The 22,596-nt window shown below is 37.8% G+C and overlaps 1 protein-coding gene across 5 annotated transcripts; it reads right to left on the bottom strand.

Moving 5' to 3' along the window:
* Positions 1–583: 583 nt before the first annotated feature.
* Positions 584–22,292, bottom strand: LOC103461035 (semaphorin-4E-like). 5 transcript variants are annotated; one of them, XM_081603474.1, is made up of 15 exons: positions 21,860–22,292; positions 12,847–12,946; positions 12,040–12,185; positions 5,930–5,992; positions 5,750–5,845; positions 5,520–5,619; positions 4,868–4,978; positions 4,628–4,776; positions 4,375–4,550; positions 2,845–2,995; positions 2,547–2,769; positions 1,631–1,749; positions 1,392–1,558; positions 1,268–1,317; positions 584–1,171 (listed from the first exon to the last, which is right to left on the bottom strand). In XM_081603474.1, the coding sequence occupies exons 2-15, from the start codon at positions 12,941–12,943 to the stop codon at positions 702–704; spliced, it is 2,118 nt and encodes a 705-aa protein (XP_081459600.1). In that variant the 5' UTR covers positions 12,944–12,946; positions 21,860–22,292; the 3' UTR covers positions 584–701. The 5 variants fall into 5 exon arrangements, with proteins under 5 accessions (XP_081459600.1, XP_081459602.1, XP_081459599.1 ...); XM_081603476.1 differs by lacking the exon at positions 12,847–12,946 and having other exon boundaries at positions 21,860–22,290; XM_081603473.1 differs by lacking the exon at positions 21,860–22,292 and having other exon boundaries at positions 2,553–2,769; positions 12,847–13,236.
* Between the last annotated feature and the right edge of the window lie 304 nt (positions 22,293–22,596).

The raw sequence follows: 22,596 nt of genomic DNA, 5'->3' as shown, positions 1-22,596 counted from the left end.
CTGGGAAAAGCTTGCGGGAGGTTTTCTAACAATGTGCTGGTAGTCGGGCGGCGTTCTCTCCTGGTACAGCTGAGGGGAGCTGGATGTTAATGCAGCGGGAGCAGACATCTCAGAAAACGTCAGAGCAATATGCAACTAGGCGATGTATCAATGAACCAAGCAGATATTCGAGACTTACACACTTATGTTCTCACCAGAAAAAAAATAATGTTGTGTCACTTCAAATGTAATATAGCAAAATAATTTGCCACTCTTCTTCGCCATTGCCGCTTTTCCTGAACGCCCAGTTTGGAGCCACAATGAATTATGGGATACGTTTTATGCATATAGCGTGTGGGGTTGAAACGTTTTGAGCATTTTGAGTGTTCTATGTGCGTCAAGCGCAATGCAGCCGACGCCGGAGCTGGAAAATCTTTTGCTGCTGGACGCAGAGCATCCACCAATCAGAGAGACTCTGCTATTGTCATGTCAGTCTTATTCACACCCCTTCAAATAAAGTGTTACCCAAGCAACAATTTTTGTTGCCAAATTCACTGTCGTGTCTATTCACTGATAATAAAGTAAGTGTATAGCCAGACTGTAATCATTTTAGGCATTTATTTTTGCATCGAGTTGCATGGAGTGCTGCTCAAAGTTTAGCAGAATTGGGTTGTTCTTTTATTTAACAACAAATCTGTTTTCAATGGTAGACTTTGCCCTCTTTACACCCTGGATGCTATAGTTCTATTAGTACCAGGATCACTCCCACAGTTGCTACACCGAACATGGTTTGGAAATTTCTGTGTCCAGTGTTTGCACATGTGAATTACACCAAGAGCACCCAATGAAACGATGATCAAGGTGTAGGGGTGGAGGTGTGTACCAAAGTGCACACCTCCACCCACCTCTCCACACACCTCGTTACCCTGTCTTCCGATTTTAACACGATACTGGATCACCGCCTTCCTGTGCTCTCTGCCTTTAACTATTTCCACTGTCTCACAGGTGTAAAGGCCTTCATCAGTGGGGGAAGGTGTTAAAATGAGTCCCTGGCTGAGCAGAATGTGTCGGGGACCGGGCTCAAGGATGTGACCAGAGAAGCTCCAGCTGATGGGGAGATTGGTATCAGGGGAGCAGGGGAGGAACTGTGCGACGTCAACTGTGAGGTAGATGTCAGTAATCTGCTTTGACACTGTAGGAGAAGCCAAAACAGACATAAAAAAATTCTCCTACTACTCTCCTTGCTAAGGCAAATGTGTGTAAAGAGCTTTATGTGGCGAATACTTGCATTTAAAGCTTGGGCAAATTCCAACATTACCATCTATGATGTTCTGGAACCTGACACAAATAAATGAAATTCTCTGATTATAAACGTAGCACACAGTGAACATGTCTTAGTTAGTGCGACATACATGGAGGAGTTTGAAGCACCAGCAACAGCAGCACACAGGCCTCTGAGATGGTCCCAGCCGCAGTATGGATCTCTGGCTACAAGGCAGTCATCACAGGATTTGTAGCGGCTGCAGTCCCTCAAACTGAGCTGAGCAACAGCAGTTCTAGTTGCGCTGTACAGCTGACCCTGCAGATCATCAGAGTTCAAAGGTTAGCTCCACGTCCATTTAGTCTACAGACATATGTAGCTGTAACCTACGCTTCTGGAGGAGAGCTGGAGGAAGCGAATGGGCTGAGGATCCTGAAACAGCTGCAACTCTTCAATGATTCGCCCTCCATCATCATCAGACCACACCACCTTCTGCAGCCAACCAGAGTCTAGAGGACCAAACCAGAGTTTAACTCTGGCTTCTACAGGGTAACGTATGCAAAATTAAACAGCCGACAAACTAACAGCAATGTTTTGGTTTATTTAGCCAGTCAGAAAAAGAAAATAGAGGTTCATTTTAAAAATAATTTTTACCCTCTGATTCATTCATTTGTAAATGTCACAGTTACAAACTAACTATTGAGTGCCAATTCAAATAGTTACTTTCCAAACTAAATATTTAGCTCGGGCATACATATTTTGCTTGTTAACTAAATATTAAGCTTTCTAAGTAAGTATTTAATTAGCATCCTAAATAGCTAGCAAGCTAAATATTTAGCTTATTTAGCTTGCTTAACAAATATTAAATTTCAAAAATACATTTTTAGGTTTTAACTAAATATTCTGCTTGTTCATAAAAATATTTAATTAAGAACCATTTATTTAGGTAAGTTAAATATTTAGTTCATGAACTTAATATTTAGCTATCTACTTAAAGATTTGATTTGCAAGCTACATATTTAGTTTATAAATTAAATATTTAATTTGGAACGATGAGATTTTTGTATGAACAACCTAATAAAAATATGTTTTTTTTCCTCTATGACAGGCTAACTAAATCAAAGTATTGTTGGTAAATGTTTTACAGTGTAAGTATACAAACAGTCCCACACACATCTCTCTTATATTCACAGTGAAACTGCATGTAGTTTTTGCCTGTTCATTGGTCAATACAGCCATTCTCTAGTCTGATCCTGCCAACAACGCCAAGATGTGTTAAGTCATCATGTACGATTCAGTTACTTACTGTTACCAATAAGCATGATGATGTGCTGCTGTCCATCCAGAGAGGTTACTTTGTCAACAACGATTCTGGAGAACTGGGCTTCAGACTGGACCAGCAGGGGCCTCCCATTGATTGGGGTCACCTCTTTGTGCATCAGAGGGTGATCCTTCACAAACAGCAGGTTTGTGTCTGGGAGTTCACGAGAGGTCTTCACACCTTTGGCTCGCATTTCATCATTAATACACTGATAATACAGATCAAAGATTACATGAGGTGGATCATTTCTTTACTACCATCTTAGTTTGGGTTTCATGCTTACCGAACCAGGGTAGGGTGTAGGCACTGTTCCTGAGTACCTCACCCAGCTGCCAGAATCAGTTAAGGTCATAAAGTTCCCTCTGAAAACTTGCTGGATGTCTGACACCTTGTAGGCGCAGACAGCAGACTGACTGCAGGAACTGGATGGCTTCCTGCAAATTAAGTCCTGTTACAACCAGGTGCAATAAAACATTAACTTGGAGCACTGGGGAGACTACCACATCAGAACAAAGTATGTCGGTGCTTACCCAGTTCATACGGAAACCTACCCTGAACTCTAGAGATCTCCCATCATCTACTCCATTCCACCCCTCACTTGCAGGTGTGGTATGCATGAGCTAAAACAGATTGTTCCCAAGTGGGAAATATTTAAAACAGCAGCCAACCTTCCTGTTTGGCTGCTGAATTTGCGGGATGTCTTAACAAATACATATAAAGGTCTGAATGTGTAACATCCAGACATGTGCCGTGCAACTCGCCGTGCAACTCGCCGTGCAACGCGCCCTTCTGCTAAATTTTATGGTGAAGAAAAGAAAATGCAGTTTTGGACGCTGAAATACAGAAGTTCAATGTTACATGACACATTACCAAATTGGGGATCCACTATACAACAAAGTATTATGAAGTCAAATGTGTCGATATGTTCAACATCTGAAGCGTGGATGAAACTGAAACATCAACAGAACATTGATCCCAAACACAGCAGTAGAACTGCAACAGAAATGCTGAGAAAAAAGAATCAGCATAAAAAAACTGGATGCTGCTTCTCCATGTTTGGTTCTGGTTCTGGTGCTGAGCAGACCAGACCAGGTCTGGAAGATTGATACGACAATGTAAAGTTTTTAATGTATTTTAGTGCTAAGCCATTGCGTGATTTATAAAATAGCAACAGTATTTTGAAGTCTGTTCTCTGAGCTACAGGGAGCCATTGTAGGACTTTAAAACTGGTGTTATGTGCTCCATTTTCCTGGTTTCAGTGAGAATGCCAGCAGCAGCAGCGTTGTGGATCAGCTGCAGCTGGAGGATACTTTCTTTAGACAGACTTCTGAAGACGCTGTTGAAGTAATCGATGCCACTAAAGACAAATGCATGAATGAGTTTTACTAGATCTTACTGGAAAATTAGCCCTTTAATCCTGGAAATATTCTTCAGGTGATAGAAGGACAACTTTGTAACTGTCTTTATGTGACTCTGAAGGTTCAGGTCAGAGTCAATCATTATACCAAGATTTCATCCTGATCTCTACTTTCCATTCATCAGTTAAGCTGTATGCTGACTCTTGATGGTTACTCATTACATCCAAAAATAATAACTTCAGGTTTGTTTCAGTCTGCTTTACAGGAAACTTATAATGTAAAATTCACCTTTTGCATGTTTTTGTACTTCAATTTGAGTTTATGCTGCTTCTGGAAACATTTCAACTGAAAAAAAGACATCCAGATGTCTTCTGGCAACAAGTTAATGTTTTTGGATTTATGGAAAATGAGCCGTTTCAACAACCTACGTACTGAAAACCTGACACTTGACTTACGGGATCAAGGTGAATGTTGCGTAGAAGATGCTGTCAGTCACGTTATTTTCATCTTGGAGAAAAAAGACGTCCTGCACCAAAGACTCTGAACCTTCATCTCCAAACGGGCAGTCCAGATGGGCTTTCAGGAAAGTAGTCCACCTTTTCTGCAAAGTTTTGTTACCTCCCAAGTCGCTCTGAATCGGGATAAATGTCAGACTTTAATACTGACTCATGTGGTGTTTTAGGGGAAGTTTAACATTTAGAGACGTACTTTACACACTCGTGCAACTCTTGACAGTCGCAACTGGCTGCGTTGATCATTGGTTTCGAGCTCTGTGAGGAACAAGAACACGCTGTCGTCCTCGTTGTTGTATGAATGTTTGCTGATTTCAGCTAAATTTATGGAAATCATGTTGGGTCCTGATATCAAATCATTTAAAATTTGTTGTTAGATTTGACACAAAGATTTCAAAGTTAAAGAACCTTTAACTGTGTCAAGCAGCCACCTCACCATTGAGCCAAGACCAAAATGGTTCAGTCGCCATGTAATCCTTCCCATGTCTTTGGAAAGACATTATTGATCCCAGGAAGTTTATAGAACCAGCAGTATATAACTTGTCTCCTGTTGAGAACAGAGGAAAGGTTTCACAATTTCTGAAGCAAATCATTACAAAAATATTCCTTCAGTATGAGTGGGATCCACTGAAATCACAAATCTTGTTCTGGATAGTATGACCCATGTTTAGATACAGCTTCAAAATGTGAGCAAGAGTCAAAAGGAATTAAACTCTAACAGGCTGTTTATCAGATGATTAAAAGTCTAAAACCCTAAAAGCGAAAACCTTCACATAAATCCAGCATTATGCTGTCATGACCTCCTGAAGACAAAAAGACTTCCTGTCTTGGCGAACAAGGAATCTCCATCACTGGAGAAGTTGGACACAGTAAGGCTTTTCCCCCACCTGATAGCCTGGTAAACTCAGTTGGACTGCAGACCAAAACTGCCACATTTTTTATGACCATCAGCTGATGCAATTCATTTTCACACCAAACTGTCAAACAAACCAAACTCTTTGAGCAACCTAGTTGGCAGAGATTTCCTCTCTGATTCCCACCATTCTGCTACCATATTTAAGCATAGGGATAAAAATCACTGTACCAACCATTCATCATGGAGGCAAAGTTTTGGTTGGGGTCAAAAGGAGCTTTCCCCCTGCCATTCTGGAAACTGTCTTCCATAGTCACATTTCCTTCTTCAAAGATCTGAAAAAATATTCAATAGTTATAATAATTTAGAAATTATACTTCTAATTCCTCCTACACAGCAAATGCCCGGCCGATGGTTCTGGTACTACAGAACATCAACCCGGCCTTAGGTATGGGAGGAACGTACCAGGTGTGTGCAGGTCGGATCAAATGCTTTGGTTCCACAAACCAGAATTCTGCCATCATCCAGAGTGTGCATCATCCTGATGTAGTTGTCACATTCCTGTTAGAAGAACAGCTATTACAGACTATTTTAAGATGAGGGAGAACATACGACATTTTCTTATTTTAATGTGCTGCAGTGTACCTCGATGCTCCTGCCTTTATTCACACACAGGGATTTTTCTTCAGAGGTCGCCGTCCAGTTAATCTGACAGAAAACAAACCAGGAAGTCAACATGTTTATGGGAATATGTTTGTTAAATTCCTTTATGAAGTATGAATATAAAAAGAGGAATACCGGTAACACTTTAATTGACGGGGTGTGAATAATAATGACATGACACTGTCACAAACATAACACCTGTCATGAACATGAGTAAGTCTTCATGAATATTTATGACTCTTTTCATAAAGTGTCATTCAGTAAATCATGACATTTTTAATACAAAGTTGACAATATTCAAAATGTCTTCCTTATGACAACTTGACATTAACCAAGAAATTGTGATCTGTCATAATTTTGTTTTAAAAATATTACAAATTAAATGTTAAAAATTATGTAGCTATATCTGGTAATATCACTCTGCAATTTTTTTCAGATCAATTAGTCTTAAATTTCTAATTGATCTAAAGTTTTACAGCAAGATGTCTACAAAAAACTTATGAACTTTGCATTTGAAACATTAAGGCCGTTTAAAGTGGTGTAATACACCATCTCCACCAGTGAGAGGCAGCAGTGCACGAACAGACATGCAGTGTGTTGGTGAAGAAGAAATCTTCCATATTGTGGGGAACATAGACAAGAACATGTAGACGCCTCATGGAGAGGGTTGGCCCGTTGCTGCGATACGTCACAGCGTCCGCCATATTGAATGTGGCATCTCTGCCATAAGCTAAAACAAGTAAATGGACCGAATTTCAGAAAGTGCTGTTACACAAAGTATTTTAAGTTAATACCTGCCATTGACACAATTTCTCACACACATTAATATACTTGGTAATCAAAGAAATGACTAAAGACAGAGTTTCTAACTTTTCATGTGATTATTTAATTGTTTTGGAGCATTTCTGAATAAAGAGCACAATGTTTTTATTTGATAGAAATTATTCTGATAATTTTTATAATGACATTGATGAACAGACACTCTTACAATGGTTTATTAAAGAACATATTTACATAATTCCACAATTTAATGTACATTTAACGTTTCAAGACAACAAATAATTTTCTTGTATTTATTTTTATACATTGAGAAATAACTTTTGATTTATAAATCAGTCGTCAAACATTAAACTACATATTTTTCTTACTTTTTCCAGAGAAAAAAATATTTATTACAGTACGTCAACTCTGCTATTGACAGCAAAGAATGAAAATAATTCAGAGGAAATTATTATTTTTTCATTACGTAAGCTGTATTAATACACTGATAGTTCAGATTGAAATATTTAAAACAAAAAGTGAAAGAATGAAACATTTATTTATTATACTGGGAACACTGGCCACAGGCTTCAGTCTGCTGGTCACACTGGGAGAACTCCAATGACTTCTGAGATGTCCTGGTTCACAGGCTAAAGCCAAGAATAAAAGAGAAATTATCCAAAAGTGTAAGAGAAAATACATATATGTTTCTTTCACAATCAGAAAAAGACATTTTCAGCATGTTGGGCTCTGACTCGTAGCATCTTCATAGCTAAATACCGACATGGTGAAGCTGAGCTGGAAACAGACTGAAGACCAGCAGCTCCAGCTCTGATCCTGACTGATCATTCCTCATTAAATCCACTGGTTTTTAATGAACATCTCCTCTAACAGGGGTTTTTCATCACTCTCTCTCATTAGAAAACAGTATGAAAATGTTAGCTGCTACGCTAACAATCAGCGGTTACTTCAGGACAATTTAGCTACACAGGAAATATTTCTCGGTTGTTTAGAAGCGAATTTCTGGCTGCAAAGTCAAGTAACTGATCTTTCATCCTTACCTGTGAAAGGTAATGAGAATGAATCCAGTTTGTTTCGTAAAATGGTTGAAACACACAGCAAAGGACTTAAGGAGCTCCGATCGCTCTGCTGCCACATACAAGATGGCGGACACTTTTACTTAGGACTCAGCGCTCAGTGAGGCGTCTACGTATTCATGTCTATGGTTCTAATGGCCAGACCTCCTGTTTAAAAAGAAGCTGAAGTTTGACAGCTAATACATATGAGGTATGTGTCTTATTAACTTTACTTTTTCTTTGAGAAAATAACATTGACTATGTTCTCTTTCTCTGTAATGTTAGCTATGAGCAATTCAAGCCATTCCTACCTTGTGGTAAGTTAATGTTAGCTAAAGTTATTAAACTCCATTACTGTAACCTTGGACATTAATATTAAACATTTTAAATACAGGCAAATTGTTTTTTTCCCTCCAATTTTAATCTAACAAAAATAAAAGCTAATATGTTAGTCAAAGTTATCCTTCATCTGACACAGTGCTTGTGTTCTTTGCTTTGGCAACTTTAGCCACATGAAAACCCATCTTAGCCTAAGTACACATGGTGGGGGGGTGGGGGGGCAAAGTTGGCTAATGAAGACATGCTACCAGTGTGGAGGATGACAATGAGGACCAGCCACCAGAAAAAGAAGATCCGGTTTGACCAAAGAGAAAGAAGCAGATGAAATATTCCCCAAGAAAATTAGGTAAGTAATTTTTGTGTTACTATTTTCTCCAGGTGAAGGGGGTGTGAGGAGACAGGTAAGTGGGGAAGGGGAGCAGGAATCAACTTCCACCAGCTGAGTTAACAAGTTATGTCTTAGACAACTAAATGTTGTCAAATGTAAAACTGGTGTTTAATCTATTTATTTATTAATAAACTTCTTAAGCCAATATAGCACTTCACACTATAATGACACTTAATGACATCTTTATAACTGCTGCTACTTGTTTCACTTTACCCGAGGTAAGAGATGATATTAACTACATGATATTAATGAAGGTGTCACTTAATGACACCTTCATAACTGGTGCTACTTGTTCCACTTGATGTGAGAGGAATTAAAGACTCTGTTATTAAATAATTTGACAGTGTAATAAAGCTTAATGAAATCTTTATTGTTGGTCCTACTTGTTCTGCTTTACTTCAGGTAGGGGGAAATATTAATTACTGTTTTGTTAAAGCTTTTGACAGTGTAATAACACTTAATGGCATTATTATGACTACTATTATGACATATTTATGACATATGATGATTTTTGGTTAATGTCAAGTTGTCATTAGAAAAACATTTTGAATAATGTCCAATTTGTATTAAAAGTGTCATGATTTACCGAATGACACTTTATGACAACAGTCATAAATATTCATGCAGACCTACTCATGTTCATGACAGGCTCATGTCAGATTTATTCACACCCCGTCAAGTAAAGTGTTACTGGAATATCTCTCCTAAGGTGCGCATTTTATAAAGATACACAATAAAATTTGACAGGCAAAAAACAATAGGAAGAAAAATAAAAGGTGCAAGTAGAGTTAGAGGCCCTCGCAGCTCAGCGTTATGGTAGCCACAGGAGCTCCACGGGGTGCGCGTTTCTCAATTGATTTTTACCCAGAAAGCACATGGGCAAAAACCGTTAGTGAAACTGTCACTGGGACTGACTAGTATATATTCCATTGAGGGAAAGTAACTTTAACATATGAATTCCTTATATGTTAACATAAAGGCTCGTTTTGAAGTAAACGTTGCTACTTACAGGCACTGCTTCGTGTGTTCATCTGCTCTACCGCTAGCAAACAACCGTACTGATTAAATAACATATAAGTAAAGCAGTTCTCTAAAAGTCCAACAGATGCAAAACAAAACACCCACAGTTTACAGGACATACTTCCTGCTAATGAGCCCCCTGGTGGTTGAAGAAAAATCCACATATAAACCGGAAAATACAATATGTGAAAAAAAATCTGAATGCTCTCTGGTATTGTTCAGGGGGCCGGACCAAATTTGGAGGCGGGCCGGATCCGACCCGCGGGCCGTAGTCAGTGGGGACCACTGCTTTAGAAGTTAGCAAAGGTCAATCCCAACAAGTTTAGTGCAAATAGGATGAATCATGTATGATTTAGAGACAACAGTTTGCAAACAGCGAGGGATTAGAATTTGCCTTTCAGTCATGCCCAAATGCTGCTGCTAGCAGACAGTGTTGAAAGAAGGATTTACCATCAAGTTGTTCTATTTCTATTTATCACAGTTTGAAATCTGCATGAACCACAGAGTAAAAGAAAAAAGATTGTAGGAAAACAGGTCAAAAGGGGGCGGGGCTAAGGTGATGTCAGTAAATGGTCATGTGAGTGTGATGAGCTCTGGTCCGTGATGATGCAAATGAAGTTAGATGGAACTGAGAGCATATATGGGGAAGTTATTCCACCTTGATGTTTGATGGCGAATGGTCAAATTTGAGGCTTGGTCACGCCCACATGCTTTGATGTACAAAACATCCTTTGATAACTTTTGACCTTCAATGCTTCAAGACTTTGCTGACTGACTTCATTGGGTCAAGGGAATCAGAGAAGGAACTTTCCAAGAAAAAAGAGTCACTTGTTCTTCTGAGGGGGCGGGGCGTATATGACGTCAGACTATGTTGACAGTTTCATCATGCATCAAATCAGGATCACTTACGCCAAGTTGAAAGTTATAGTGTTTCGTTTGCTTTGGCAAATATGCTAAGTTTGCCGCTCGGCCATGCCCCCTGAACTAATATGAAAACTAAATTTTTTTGATAACTTTTAAAGTCTCACCTAATAACTGCATCTCGACCACAAATTAAGCCAATAGGGCAAAATCCCTAGGAGTTTGTTAAAATTCGAGATGTGTAAAAGTTAAAAAAGCCAAAGTTTCCCTTCGACTCAAAATGGCTGCCTCCCTCTAAATTCTAGTGCAGGGGTATCAAACTCCAGTCCTTGGCTGTCCTGCAGTTTTTAGATGTGCCACAGGTACAAAACACTGAATGAAACGGGTTAATTACCTCTTTCTTGTGTAGATCAGTTCTCAAGCGCCTTGCTAATGACCTAATTACTCTATTCAAGTGGTGCAGCAGAGGCACATCTAAAAGTTGCAGGGCAGCGACCCTCCATTATTGGAGTTTGACGCCTGTGTTATAGGGGGTACCTCCAAGACATTTTTTTCTTTATTTGGGGGGGGATCTACATACGTACCAAATTTCAGATCTCTACGGTTGGTTCTAGCTCACATTAGGGGGCGCTGTAGAGCAATTCCACTGGAATCCAAAGATTTTAGCTAGAGGACAATTTTGGATGAACTTTGGTGAGTTTCTGATGTTAAAGCCTCCAAAAAGGCATGCATAGTTTGTCTGAAAAATAAGAAATCCCATGGTTGCAATAGGCCTTTGCAGCGCTTTCCTGCTCAGGCCTAATAAGTTGGGGTAAATTTGAGGGTGGGAATGAAGATCGATTGGTAAATCGAGAGCTTCGCTTTTTGACTCAGCTCTCTCTTCACCATGACAAACCGGTACAGTGTCCGCTTCACTGCACACGCTGCACCAATCCGCCTGTCAATCTCCCGCTTCTTTCTTCCCTCATTCATGAACCCAGAGATACTTAAATTCCTCCACTTGGGGCAGGACACCCCTCCGACACAGAGAATGCATTCTACCCTTATCAAGACCATGGCCTCGGATTTGGAGGCACTGATCCTTATCCCTGCCGCTTCACACTCGGCCACAACCCGCTCCAGCGAGAGCTGCAGATCACGGTCTGATGAAGCCAACAGGACCACATCATCTGCAAAAAGCAGAGATGCGATACTAAGGCCACCAAAACGGATCACCTCAACACCTCGGCTGGTCAGAGATTCTGTCCATGAAGGTAATGAACAGAATCGGTGACAAAGGGCAGCCTTGGCGGAGTCCAACTCTCACTGGAAACGAGCCCGACTTACTGCCGGCAATGCGGACCAGACTCTGACACCGGTCATACAGGGACCTGACAGCCCGTATCAATGGCCTGGTACCCCAATGCCTTCTCCAAGTCCACAAAACACATGTAGACCGGTTGGGCAAACTCCCAGAACCCTCCAGGACCCTGCTGAGGCTGTAGAGCTGGTCCACAGTTCCACGACCACCATGACAAGCTAAGTAACCCAAATTCTTACTGTTAATTATTGACAGTGTAATTCCAAATTATTGACTGTGTAATTCCAGGATGTGTACAACTTCAATGTGTACTTTCATTAAAGTTTCACCACCCAAGCCCAGTTCCTACCTCGCTGGTCTTCTTGGTGATGTTATCCAAACTGAGCGTGATGACCTTTCCTCTGGCTCCGATGAAGAGCAGACCGATGTCTTCTCTGACCAGCATGGAGCTCAAACCGTTAAAGTCAGGCTCCTTAAACAGCTTCAGGTTAACATCTGAGGGAAAGAATCCAACCAGCATCCTCAGGTTACTTTTGAAATCAGAGCATTTTCATGATATTTAGCTCAGTGTGATGTTACTGTATGCTTTTCTTTTTTTTTTAAAGGTTTTGTTGGCTCTAGAGGCTTTTATTTGAAAGTAGTTTTACAGATAGGAGGGTTATGAGAGAGGGGGAAGACATATGGCAAATGTCACCAGGCTGGGAATTGAACCTGCGAACACCGGAATGAGCACTAAGGCCTCAATACATGGGTTGTGCTTTTGCCCTTGCGTCACCACAGCACCCCACTGTATGCCATTCTTATTGTTTTTGACATTGACACTCGTGGACTCAGTTTATTAATTAGGAAACTTCTGATTTAGTTTAGTTTATTTAGATATATGAGGGGATAGAAAACATCTTCATACTACACTAGTATTATTTCCACCCTTTTCAGGATTCCTGAGTTTGTGTTTACAATATGACAAAATGTGGAAAGGTTTATTGGTGTGAATATTTCTGAAAGGGTCTGGACATTTAATTATATTTTTGTTCTTTTTATACATTGTCAATACTTATTTTTGCTTTAATAAACTGGACTGTTGATTTTAACTCTGTTTCCTTGGTTATTTGAGACAATCCCCCTCCCAAAAAAAGAGTCCAGGTGAAACGCTCACCTGAGAAGAAAACACTCTGGCGGGGTTTCAGGTCTTGGGCTGATCCTTCACTCATAATGACCAGGACATAAAGGAGCACTACCTGACTCTTCATCATAACCTCAGACAGGAAGTAAAGAACAACAAAAATGTTTTCTAAACCAGTTATGGAAACAGCAGCGTGTCCTGTTTTATAGTTGAACATCACAGCTTCTGATAGCTAGAAGGTCTCAGCTGAAATGTCTCGGAAACATCATGGATTTATAAATCATGAAATGAGTTTCATTTAAATTATCTTATTTTCCTCTGGTCTTTTGATTATCATCATCTTTTACATATCATCATCTTTTACATTTTTTACAACTTAGGTAATACACTTCACAATAAAACATTGTTGAGACGCTTTACCAGGTTGAGAAAGAGTCATACGCTGGTAGACAAAGGCCCATAGTAAAAAGTTACATGTTTGATTCTGTTAGACACCAAGGTCCATTTCTCACAAAAAAGAAACGTTTTCTCAGGCCACAGAGACATGGTGTGATTTCAGGGAGGGTCTTCAGTCCATATAATCAGCTGCCCTCCTCTTTCTCCTCAGACGCTACAGACTTTTTTAGAAACTCTTCTCGGATGTAATGGTAAAAGCGTCTCCTTTCAGCGCTGAAAGTGAATAAAATAAGTAAAGTTTGAATGCTTTTCTTGGCTGATTTTATGCTCCGTGTGTCAATACAAATTATGATTCATCGATCGGGATTTCCATTCCCAACAGTTGGTAGCAGAGGATGGTTTTGTGTTGACACATGAGCGGAGATTGGACTGGCCGTTCAGGCGCAGGCTTTCCGGAACAGTACTCTGGTGTGGGGCCCACATGAAAGGTAAGGACACTTGTTCCTTAATATACACCATTGTACTGTTTCCCAGGTCTGTATAAATTTCATACATTTCTGTTCAAATTGCATTTACATGTTTAACTGTTCATAGGAGTATAGACAAGAATAAGTAGATTTAGGTGTGAAGAAACTAAGTAGTTTTTAGGTGTGAAGAAATAAAGTAGTTTTTAGGTGTGAAGAAATAAAGTAGTTTTTAGGTGTGAAGAAATAAAGTAGTTTTTAGGTGTGAAGATTTAGGTGTTAAGGTTGATTGGCTTGCAGTGGGAACTGGCCGTCCCCAGCTGTTCCTGGACGCGGGAAAGGTTAAGGCTAGGTTTTGTCGGTTTTATCCTCGGGGAGTATTGCCCTCGGAAAAGAACGCGTTAGCCAATCTGAGACACACTCAAGAAACACAAAAGTGTTGAGAGGGTCCACCATAGGATAAGAATGAGATAAGGTTGATCGCGATCTGATCCTCTGTAGAGTAATAAGAGTTAATAGGACAAAAATAGGAGCTGAAATGCATGGATCCATTTCTGTGTATCTGTCAGCTGTGTGTGTAAACTTCTGCCGCTGAGCAGACGTTATGTGTTTAAATGTACTCTTTTCTGTTTATTGCAATGTGTTTTAAAACCATGGTCAACATTGGGAAATTATAATTTGTGGGAGGTTTTTGATTTTGTCTGCTGGGTTTGATTTTCTGCTGTGTTTGATTTCCTCGCCGCCGTGCGAGCGAAACTGCAAAAAAAAAAAGAGAAAAGAGAGAAGAAGTGATTTTTGATCCTAAATTTTGAGCCTAAACAGATGGAGGGTGAACTTGAAAAGGAAAAAAAACGATCCAAAGTGGGGCATCAGGTCATAGATTACACAATGAGAGCAAATAGAAGCATTAATAACTTATTTGGCAGAGCATGATGAATATCAAAATAAGGGAAAAATAGAAAAACAAAATAAAAAGGATAGAATACCTGGTGCAGATGAAAGGAGGCGACCTGTTAAACAGACGGCCTTCGGGTGATACTGGCTGGAAGGAATAAATGACGCTAAGGGAAAACTGATTGGAACTAAACTAATCTGGCACAATTCACTATTTTCACATGGGGTAAAATTAACTATATGAAAGATGAATGAAATTACAAAACCTCTAAAATTATAAACAAAATAAAGTGACTTCTAATGTATTAAAGTTGTTGAAACTCAGCTTAGCTGTAGAGGGGTTTAAATTTAACTTAATGAAACTTGAAAAATTGAGGTTTATAGCAACTTGAACTTTATCATGGACTAAACAATATTTTCTCTCTTATTATCTTATCAAAAACAGGATTTCTTTCATTTGAAACTTGGTCACCTTAAAATACATAAGAGGGAACTGAATTGGTAAATAAATATGAGTATGTGTTTGAGTCAAAGGGTGATTATGAAACAGCTCTAGATTCAATTACATTGGTTGCAACATATTCTTGTCTCAAAGACAATTAATGATTCTAAATCTAAATAATTCGGTTACTTCATTTCAAGGGGGAAATTATATTGTTTAAAAAGGGGTATTAACATTTCACCTTTGGTTTAAACCAGATAGCATTTTTACGAGACTGTTTCATTTAGTTTGACGTGTTTTATTTCTTTTCATTTTTATTAATATGATTGTTGTTTTTATATTCTACTAACTAACTAACTAACTAACTAACTAACTAACTAACTAACTAACTAACTAACTGCTGCTTTCGAAACACATGCATGTCTTGGTAAAAAGGCACAAATTGGATATGATGAAACTTCTAAAGTGGATATGATTGATTATGTAAAAACAAACTGATTGGACAACAATGGGCTCACAACACTTGTGTGCCTTAAATTTTGATTGAATTGATGCATAAATTCAAGTCCAACAGAACATTTGAATTGAAACGCAATGACATCTTACAGTACTGCATAATATTTGTCTACATTTTTTTCTCCTCTGCCACAAAAGAAAAATCTGATCAGTTTTTCTTTTGTCAGTTCAAAATAAACATTGACACGGCCTTTTAGGAAAGCAATCCAAATTCTGATCTGAACTCTTTAAAATATAAAACTTTTGGCCTTTGCAGTACAGTTTCAGTTGGACATTTAGAAATATGTACAGAAAAAGAATCTGAAAAATATTTCTGAGAACAATAGAAAATGTTGTGTCAGAATGTTTGTTTCTATTTACATACGAAAACAAAGGGGGAATGGTAAAAGATAAACATAAACTTAATAAAGATAAAACATTTCTGATAAAAACTTTACATTTAGAACATCTGATAGTCTACTTTCAATTCTAGATAGATGATTTGGAAAACTTGTGAAACCCTGTAAATTTTTGTTTTGGAGAAAGTAAATGCAAAAATCGCTTTCAAATTTTTAAATTATATCAACAGGGGTGGAGAAGAAATAGACTAATTCCTAGTCGGTTTAAAGATACGGTTAATTATGAATGTATTCATTTGACGTTGGTATATTGTGAGTTCATTTAATGACTCTTATACTGGGCCTTCCTGCATGACTGAAATACAGAGTTATAGAGAAGCTCTTACTAAATTAACAATTGGTTATATAAAATTGAATAGCTTCAATCAATATCTATGCCATGTTTATTTTCTGATCGATGGGTTTCCTGCATCACCTCTAATTTTAATTGTATAAAGTTACAGTTGGATTTAAGTGTTATCATTGAGAACATTTTGGTTAAAAGTACTTTAAATTCTACGGAGCCCCAAAGGGGACATGGAGAAAAATTCTGACAAAATGTGAACAATTTTTTATTCTAAAAAGAAAACAATACATAAATACAACACTCAGCAGTTTTGAAAAATATCAGGATAATGGTAATATTTTCATTAATGGAATAAAGAATAACTGATTACAGTTTTCTTTTGACCTAAATTATTAAGGAAATTTAACTGGTTGTCTTAAAGTGTGGCAATATCACAAGGATGCTTTTGTGTAAAATTGTACAATATTGAATTAATTATTTTACATATGCATTTGAATAACCAATAGATGAAAAGTGTATGAAGCTGGAAATACTAAATTTTGTCAAAATGTTTAATAATTTCTTAGTTTGATTTTTGAAAGGAGTTGGGTCTACAACCGGTTAATTCTGAAACATCTGAGGGTGAATCATCTTAATGCATTTCTATTTTATCTTTTGAGCTCAGACTGAGGCAGTGGACGTTATCTGAGCCGCTCCAGTGACCCTGAGCCTGGCTGAAACAAAAGAAAAGAAACAAAAAAGAGGCAACTCTACATCACAAGCTACAGAAAAGACAGTTAATTTATAATTATGTGAGCAAAAGGGGGCACACACTTTTATTTTCTTAATTTACTTTGTTTTTACTCTAGCAGTTCTGCTTCCTGTGGTCTGACGGGGACCATGGGGGCCGGGTTTTGCGGGTTCAGGGCCATGCGAGGAGAAAAGGCATCAGCCCTCTGCTGTTCTTAGCCACGCCGACTTGGACATTTGCACTTTCTACACCTATGAATTGTACCATCTTCTGCTGGACTGCTGTTTGAGGGCAAAGACCTATTGGACGATTCCTACAGCTTCTACAGAGGTCAGTGAGGTTGGATTTTTCCTGTTGTCACATGAGGACGAATTGCAGCTTGCAGGATCTCGCATTGGATGTTTGACTGTGATCTCCGAGGACACACCTGGCTACAGGACGAGACCCAGGCGTGATTTATGAGCGTCTCCTATGGCAGAAAAGACCACCGGATTCTGCCCGACGTGAGACGGAGGTTTGAAAACAATGACAGTCTGTATCTCTCCGTCTCCCCCTCGCTCTCAAGGGGGGACACACTTTGTCCAGATTTTTCTGCACAGCGGGACTGAATGCTGCCCTGAACAGCTTCTGATGGGGCAAATGGAACATCACATGTAAAGTCATCCTGAGACTCAGAGGCGGTCCTGCTTGTCTGTTGCCATGGTTGGTCCTGGGTTCTACGCCTCTGGTCATGTGACCTGGGCTCCGGGGCCCCTGGGATTCCACTCAGTCTACAGGTTGGAGACAAAATGGCTGCCAACAAAACTTGGTAGTTTTTAATGGTTTTTCTTGAATTTTCGAGTTGTGTGATGCCACTTTTTCTCACCTTAGTTTAATTTACAGCACATTCATGGTCTACTGTCTTTGCATTCTGACCTCTATCTGACCCCCAGGATAAGTTTAACGGTACAAGTGAAGGCTCGATGCAGCAGAGTGTTAGGACTCTCTGCAGGTTACAGAAATATTTTGTTTGCCTGAATGATTATAACTCTGATTGTCCAACATCTGGCTAATGTGTTTTTCTCCTCCAGCATGACAACGATTGAAAAAGGATAAAAGTACGGTAAAAAATGTTAATTTCCTGATTTACAAAAGCACAACCAGCCACACTTCAAATACAAAAAAGATAGTCTAAAATCTATTTGGCTCAAATTACAGTGGCTACAAATATGAGGACTAGTATTTCAAGTTTTGATTTAAGTTTATTTGAATCCATTTCAAATCTTAGGAAAATTACTCTTCAGAAAATTACTGAACCAAATGATGGGTTTACTGCACATATTGTCAATCAAATATTCAATTCTTTCACTGAGGTGTAAACACCCTGTTTAAATTAAACCCAACTGTTATAGTTAGCAATGAAAGAAATGTGGGCTAAATGATTTGAGTGGGTTTCTTAGGAGTTTCTGTACCGAAACATTAAACAGTGTTTCAATACAGAAACAGGGGGAGATGCATGGAATGAATCTAATCTACAAATTGTGAGTTAATCTGATCTATTGAGAAATGTTTCAGTTTTGGGCTTCAGCAAAATATAAGAGGTTAAATCAAAATTCACAAATGTTTTAACTATTCGAATGAGTTTCCAAAGTAATACTGAATATTCTGAATTGAATACATTAAAATTAACAATGATGTCATGTGTCAAATAGATTTCTACAAAATAGAGTTGTTTAAAACAGGGAATAAATTGTTTGCTTCTCTCTGGCTATAATTCAAAATAATTTGTTTAACCAAGTCATGCAGAAAGGTCTAACCTGAAAATTATATAATTTAATAAATCTAGTTGTATCAAATTTCTCCCCAAAACTGCCAAAAACATTGATAAATATGATAAACACTACAAAAGAGGGTAATTCAGTTAAATAAATATTTTATAGAAGGGTTTCGAAAGAACCAATTTTTCAAAAGGTAAAAGTGTTGAACTTTTGGGATTTAAAACCATAAAGTCACTTTAATATGGAGTGACAGGGTTAACTTTATTCTTGTAAAAAAAAAAACAAGCAAAAAAAAAACAAAAAACAGGTTAATTAGATGAGGTTTTAAAATGAGAAGAAAAATACGAAGATTCAAAGTAAATTGGTCTAAATTGGGATTTACAAATGAGCAATTATGGAACTGCTTAAAGCGGGTCAAACAGATTGACAGAATTAAGATAAAGATCTAGTGCAATATGTAACTATTGATTCAAGGTCTGTCTAAAATGTCTAAACATTTCTCATAATCATAATTTACAGTTTTTGGTTTGAGACAAAACAGGGTTATCTTTTATGACATGAATGGAATATATTACAAAGGTACGTGTAATATATTCATTAATTTAGCACGTGATACGTGTTAAATTAACACGTATCATTAACTTTTCACATTATTGACAATATGTTACAAGCCTTTAGTATAGCAGGTTACTTCTTATTAAATTAGGACTATTTGATTGAACTTGATTAAAATAACAAAAGCAAAACATTTATGTATGGTTTAAATTTTCTGGTAAAGTTTCTATTAGGGATAATTCATATACATTTCAAATGATATTTCTTTGATAAAACATGACTGTGGGCAGTTTTGCACATTCATTTTATAATCTGATCTTTACATGACTTTTTGTTTGGTTTTTGATTTTGTCTGATCCTGTGAATATCCAACACTTAAAACAAGCAAAGCTATTTTTGAAGGTTAAAATATGTTACTTAATTTAAGCATTTCTTTAACTATTATTAAGAGGAGAACTTAAATAACAAATGTCATTGATTTATTGATGCTCTATTGGCTTAGTATATATATTTTAAAAGAACTACCTGATCTTCAGCTGCAAGGAGCAGCCTTTTAAAAAAAAAGAGAAGAAAGAAAAAACATGATGATGCACAATCTGAAAGAATCGTCCTCCTTGCTCTCCTCATCACCTGTGGATGCTGCTGCTCCCTGCCTGAGGTCCTTGGCTGTTCAGTGCATCACTTCCAACATAGAGAAGAGCAGTGGTACCAATAGAACCCCACCTGCCTATCAGATGGTTTCCCAGAACCAAAAGACGACCGTGGAGCTCCAGCGTTCCAGAGTTTAAGGGCAGGACTAGTATAATCAGTATTAGTACTAGTATCTAGTGACAAAAATAGATGCTTTCTTTCACTTTAATTTTCTTTATATAATCCATCGATTTCCCTTTTTGTTGTGTTTTTTGTGTTGCAGAATGAAGTCCAATCCTTTCTGGGTGTGCCGGGATGTGAGACTGTGGCGCCTTCCACGATTGGTGGGCCAGTTTACACTGAAGCCTCGCTGGCCGGTCAGGGTTTCCCATCGAGCTGCGCCGGCTCAACATCTGGACACACGCAGAAACTGATTTGACGTTGATAGGTCTCGCTATAGAGAGACTGATATGATTAAACTTTATTACTATTATTACATTTTACTTAGAAAGCATTTTTACTTGTTTCCTCATCATAGTTCATTCATACCAGTTTATTTTGACTGTGCTGCCTGGATCCTGTTTATTGTTCTGTTTAGTGTTAGTTGTATGTTCTGTGCCTTTCGTTGTCATTTTTCTTTTTTACCATTTAATTTCATTTAACATTGCATCCTTCTGTAGTTCATTAACTTTAAATATTATCTTAAATTTAAAATAAGTTTGGTTTATCAACGTACTACTAGATCGCTTTACGCATTATTCCTTATTGCTTCATTGACATTAAAGGATAGTATCTTAACATTTCTAATTTTACATTTTATTAACGTTTCAGTAATATCTACCTTTTATTCATTTTACCTTTTATTAAATTTGGTTCCTGTTTTAGTTCTTAAATTTTAAAACATATATTAATCTAACATTTTATTGACTTTTTGCATGTTACCCAACACTTTATGATTTTGCATTGTAGTAACTCTTACTCATTTACATCTTTTTCATTTGAAAATATTAGCCCAAACTTTATCTTTTGGCATTTATTAAGTTTGAAATACTGTCCTGACCCTTCATTCAATTTGCATTGCAGTGCATTCTAACAATTCCCTCATATCACTTTTAACCATTTCATGTGTCATTAAATTTAAATTCATCTCTTTTTAACTTTTATTACTAAAGAAAAACAGAAAACATTTCGGATTTTGCTTTTCTACAGTTCTTTAACCTTCTATGGCATAGTGTTGACCTGAGCTAATACCAACCAAAAACAAACAAATCTGGTTTTTAAATAAATAATCAAAATGAAATAATTTACGGTCCAAAATTAAGATTGATGTGTAATTGAAGATGACGAAGCTCTGACAAAACTGCAAAAAAATATTTTCTCCCATCACAAAAAAAAAACAGTCATGCCATGGTGGGTTGACCTATGTTCCTCCAAATTAACACTCTAATATCCTTTAACAATTTTCTTTCTTTACATGTTCTTTATTAGCTTGTAAGGGGGACATTGTGATTGCGATCCACCGCCTAAGAGGCCTCGGGGTGCCCTGTCCGTTTTTACCCCCAAAATTGACATAAAATGAAATGAAATGAATGAAAGACAACATCAATACTTGAAATGAAGCTATATATATCAACATCTGCAAAAGCCTCGGGGGATGTTTTCCGGAAGGGACAGTGTCTACTCTAGGGTTTGTCTTCCCTTTTTTGGGCTCTTTTAGAGCCCAACAGGGGGAATGTTGAGACGCTTTACCAGGTCGAGAAAGAGTCAAAAGTGAATAAAATAAGTAAAGTCTGAATGCTTTTCTTGGCTGATTTTATGCTCCGTGTGTCAATACAAATTATGATTCATCGATCAGGATTTCCATTCCCAACAACATGTAAGTGAAGCTCTGCATTATATTATTTAAAAGGCATGCATGTCTAAGAAGGGCATTCTTGAACATTCATTTTGTAAAATAATAAAAGTTTTGATTGCTTACCTGTTTGGGTGGTTATGTAGAGGCAACTTACTTCTGATAACTCTAAGGAACCAAAACATGTTTATTTTTAAAAGCAGGGGCTGCATCCTTTGAAAGCCAGGTTTGTTAGCCGATTGCATCATAGCATGACAACACATAGCATGGTCTGAATTCAAAGACTCCTCCAAATGCAGCCACCACATGGGTCCTTTTCCCCAGATTTGAAGGATGAGCCCGGTGGATCCTTCATGGCCTTCCATATGCAATGGTTCCAAATTGGGTGTTCAGACAAGGTGGCAGTGGAATTACCATTTCATACTGTGATAAAGCCAGCTCCAAAACAGTGCAAACAATGTCAGAAATACACAACATGAACATAAATATGGTGATTATTACAAGATTAAATCAGTTAATTTATATGTACATACACACATGCACATATAATACACATATAATCATCATATAATTATAAATAAAAGTGTTTGCTTCTTTATGGGATTATTAGCATATTAGCATCTTAATACATAAAATAAATTGATATTTCCATAGTGAATGCTCGATCATTTGCAGCAAATGGTGCATCTGCAGCCATGAAAACTACTTAGAAGATAATTATGTGAAAATGAATCCCGGCTCTTCTGGGCTCAACATCAATTCCATTTAGTGCTGATCAGGGCATTACATATGATATTTAACTGATTAATATTTGAATATTAAAAGGTGCTTTATAGGTTTTTATTTATTTTTTTTTTTACAGA

The sequence above is a fragment of the Poecilia reticulata genome, chromosome 22 (assembly GCF_904066995.2).
Source record: "Poecilia reticulata chromosome 22, P_reticulata-male-v2, whole genome shotgun sequence".
NCBI lineage: Eukaryota > Metazoa > Chordata > Actinopteri > Cyprinodontiformes > Poeciliidae > Poecilia > Poecilia reticulata.
The sequence above is the reverse complement of the archived record's forward strand: the minus strand, read 5'-3'. Positions and strand labels throughout refer to the sequence as shown.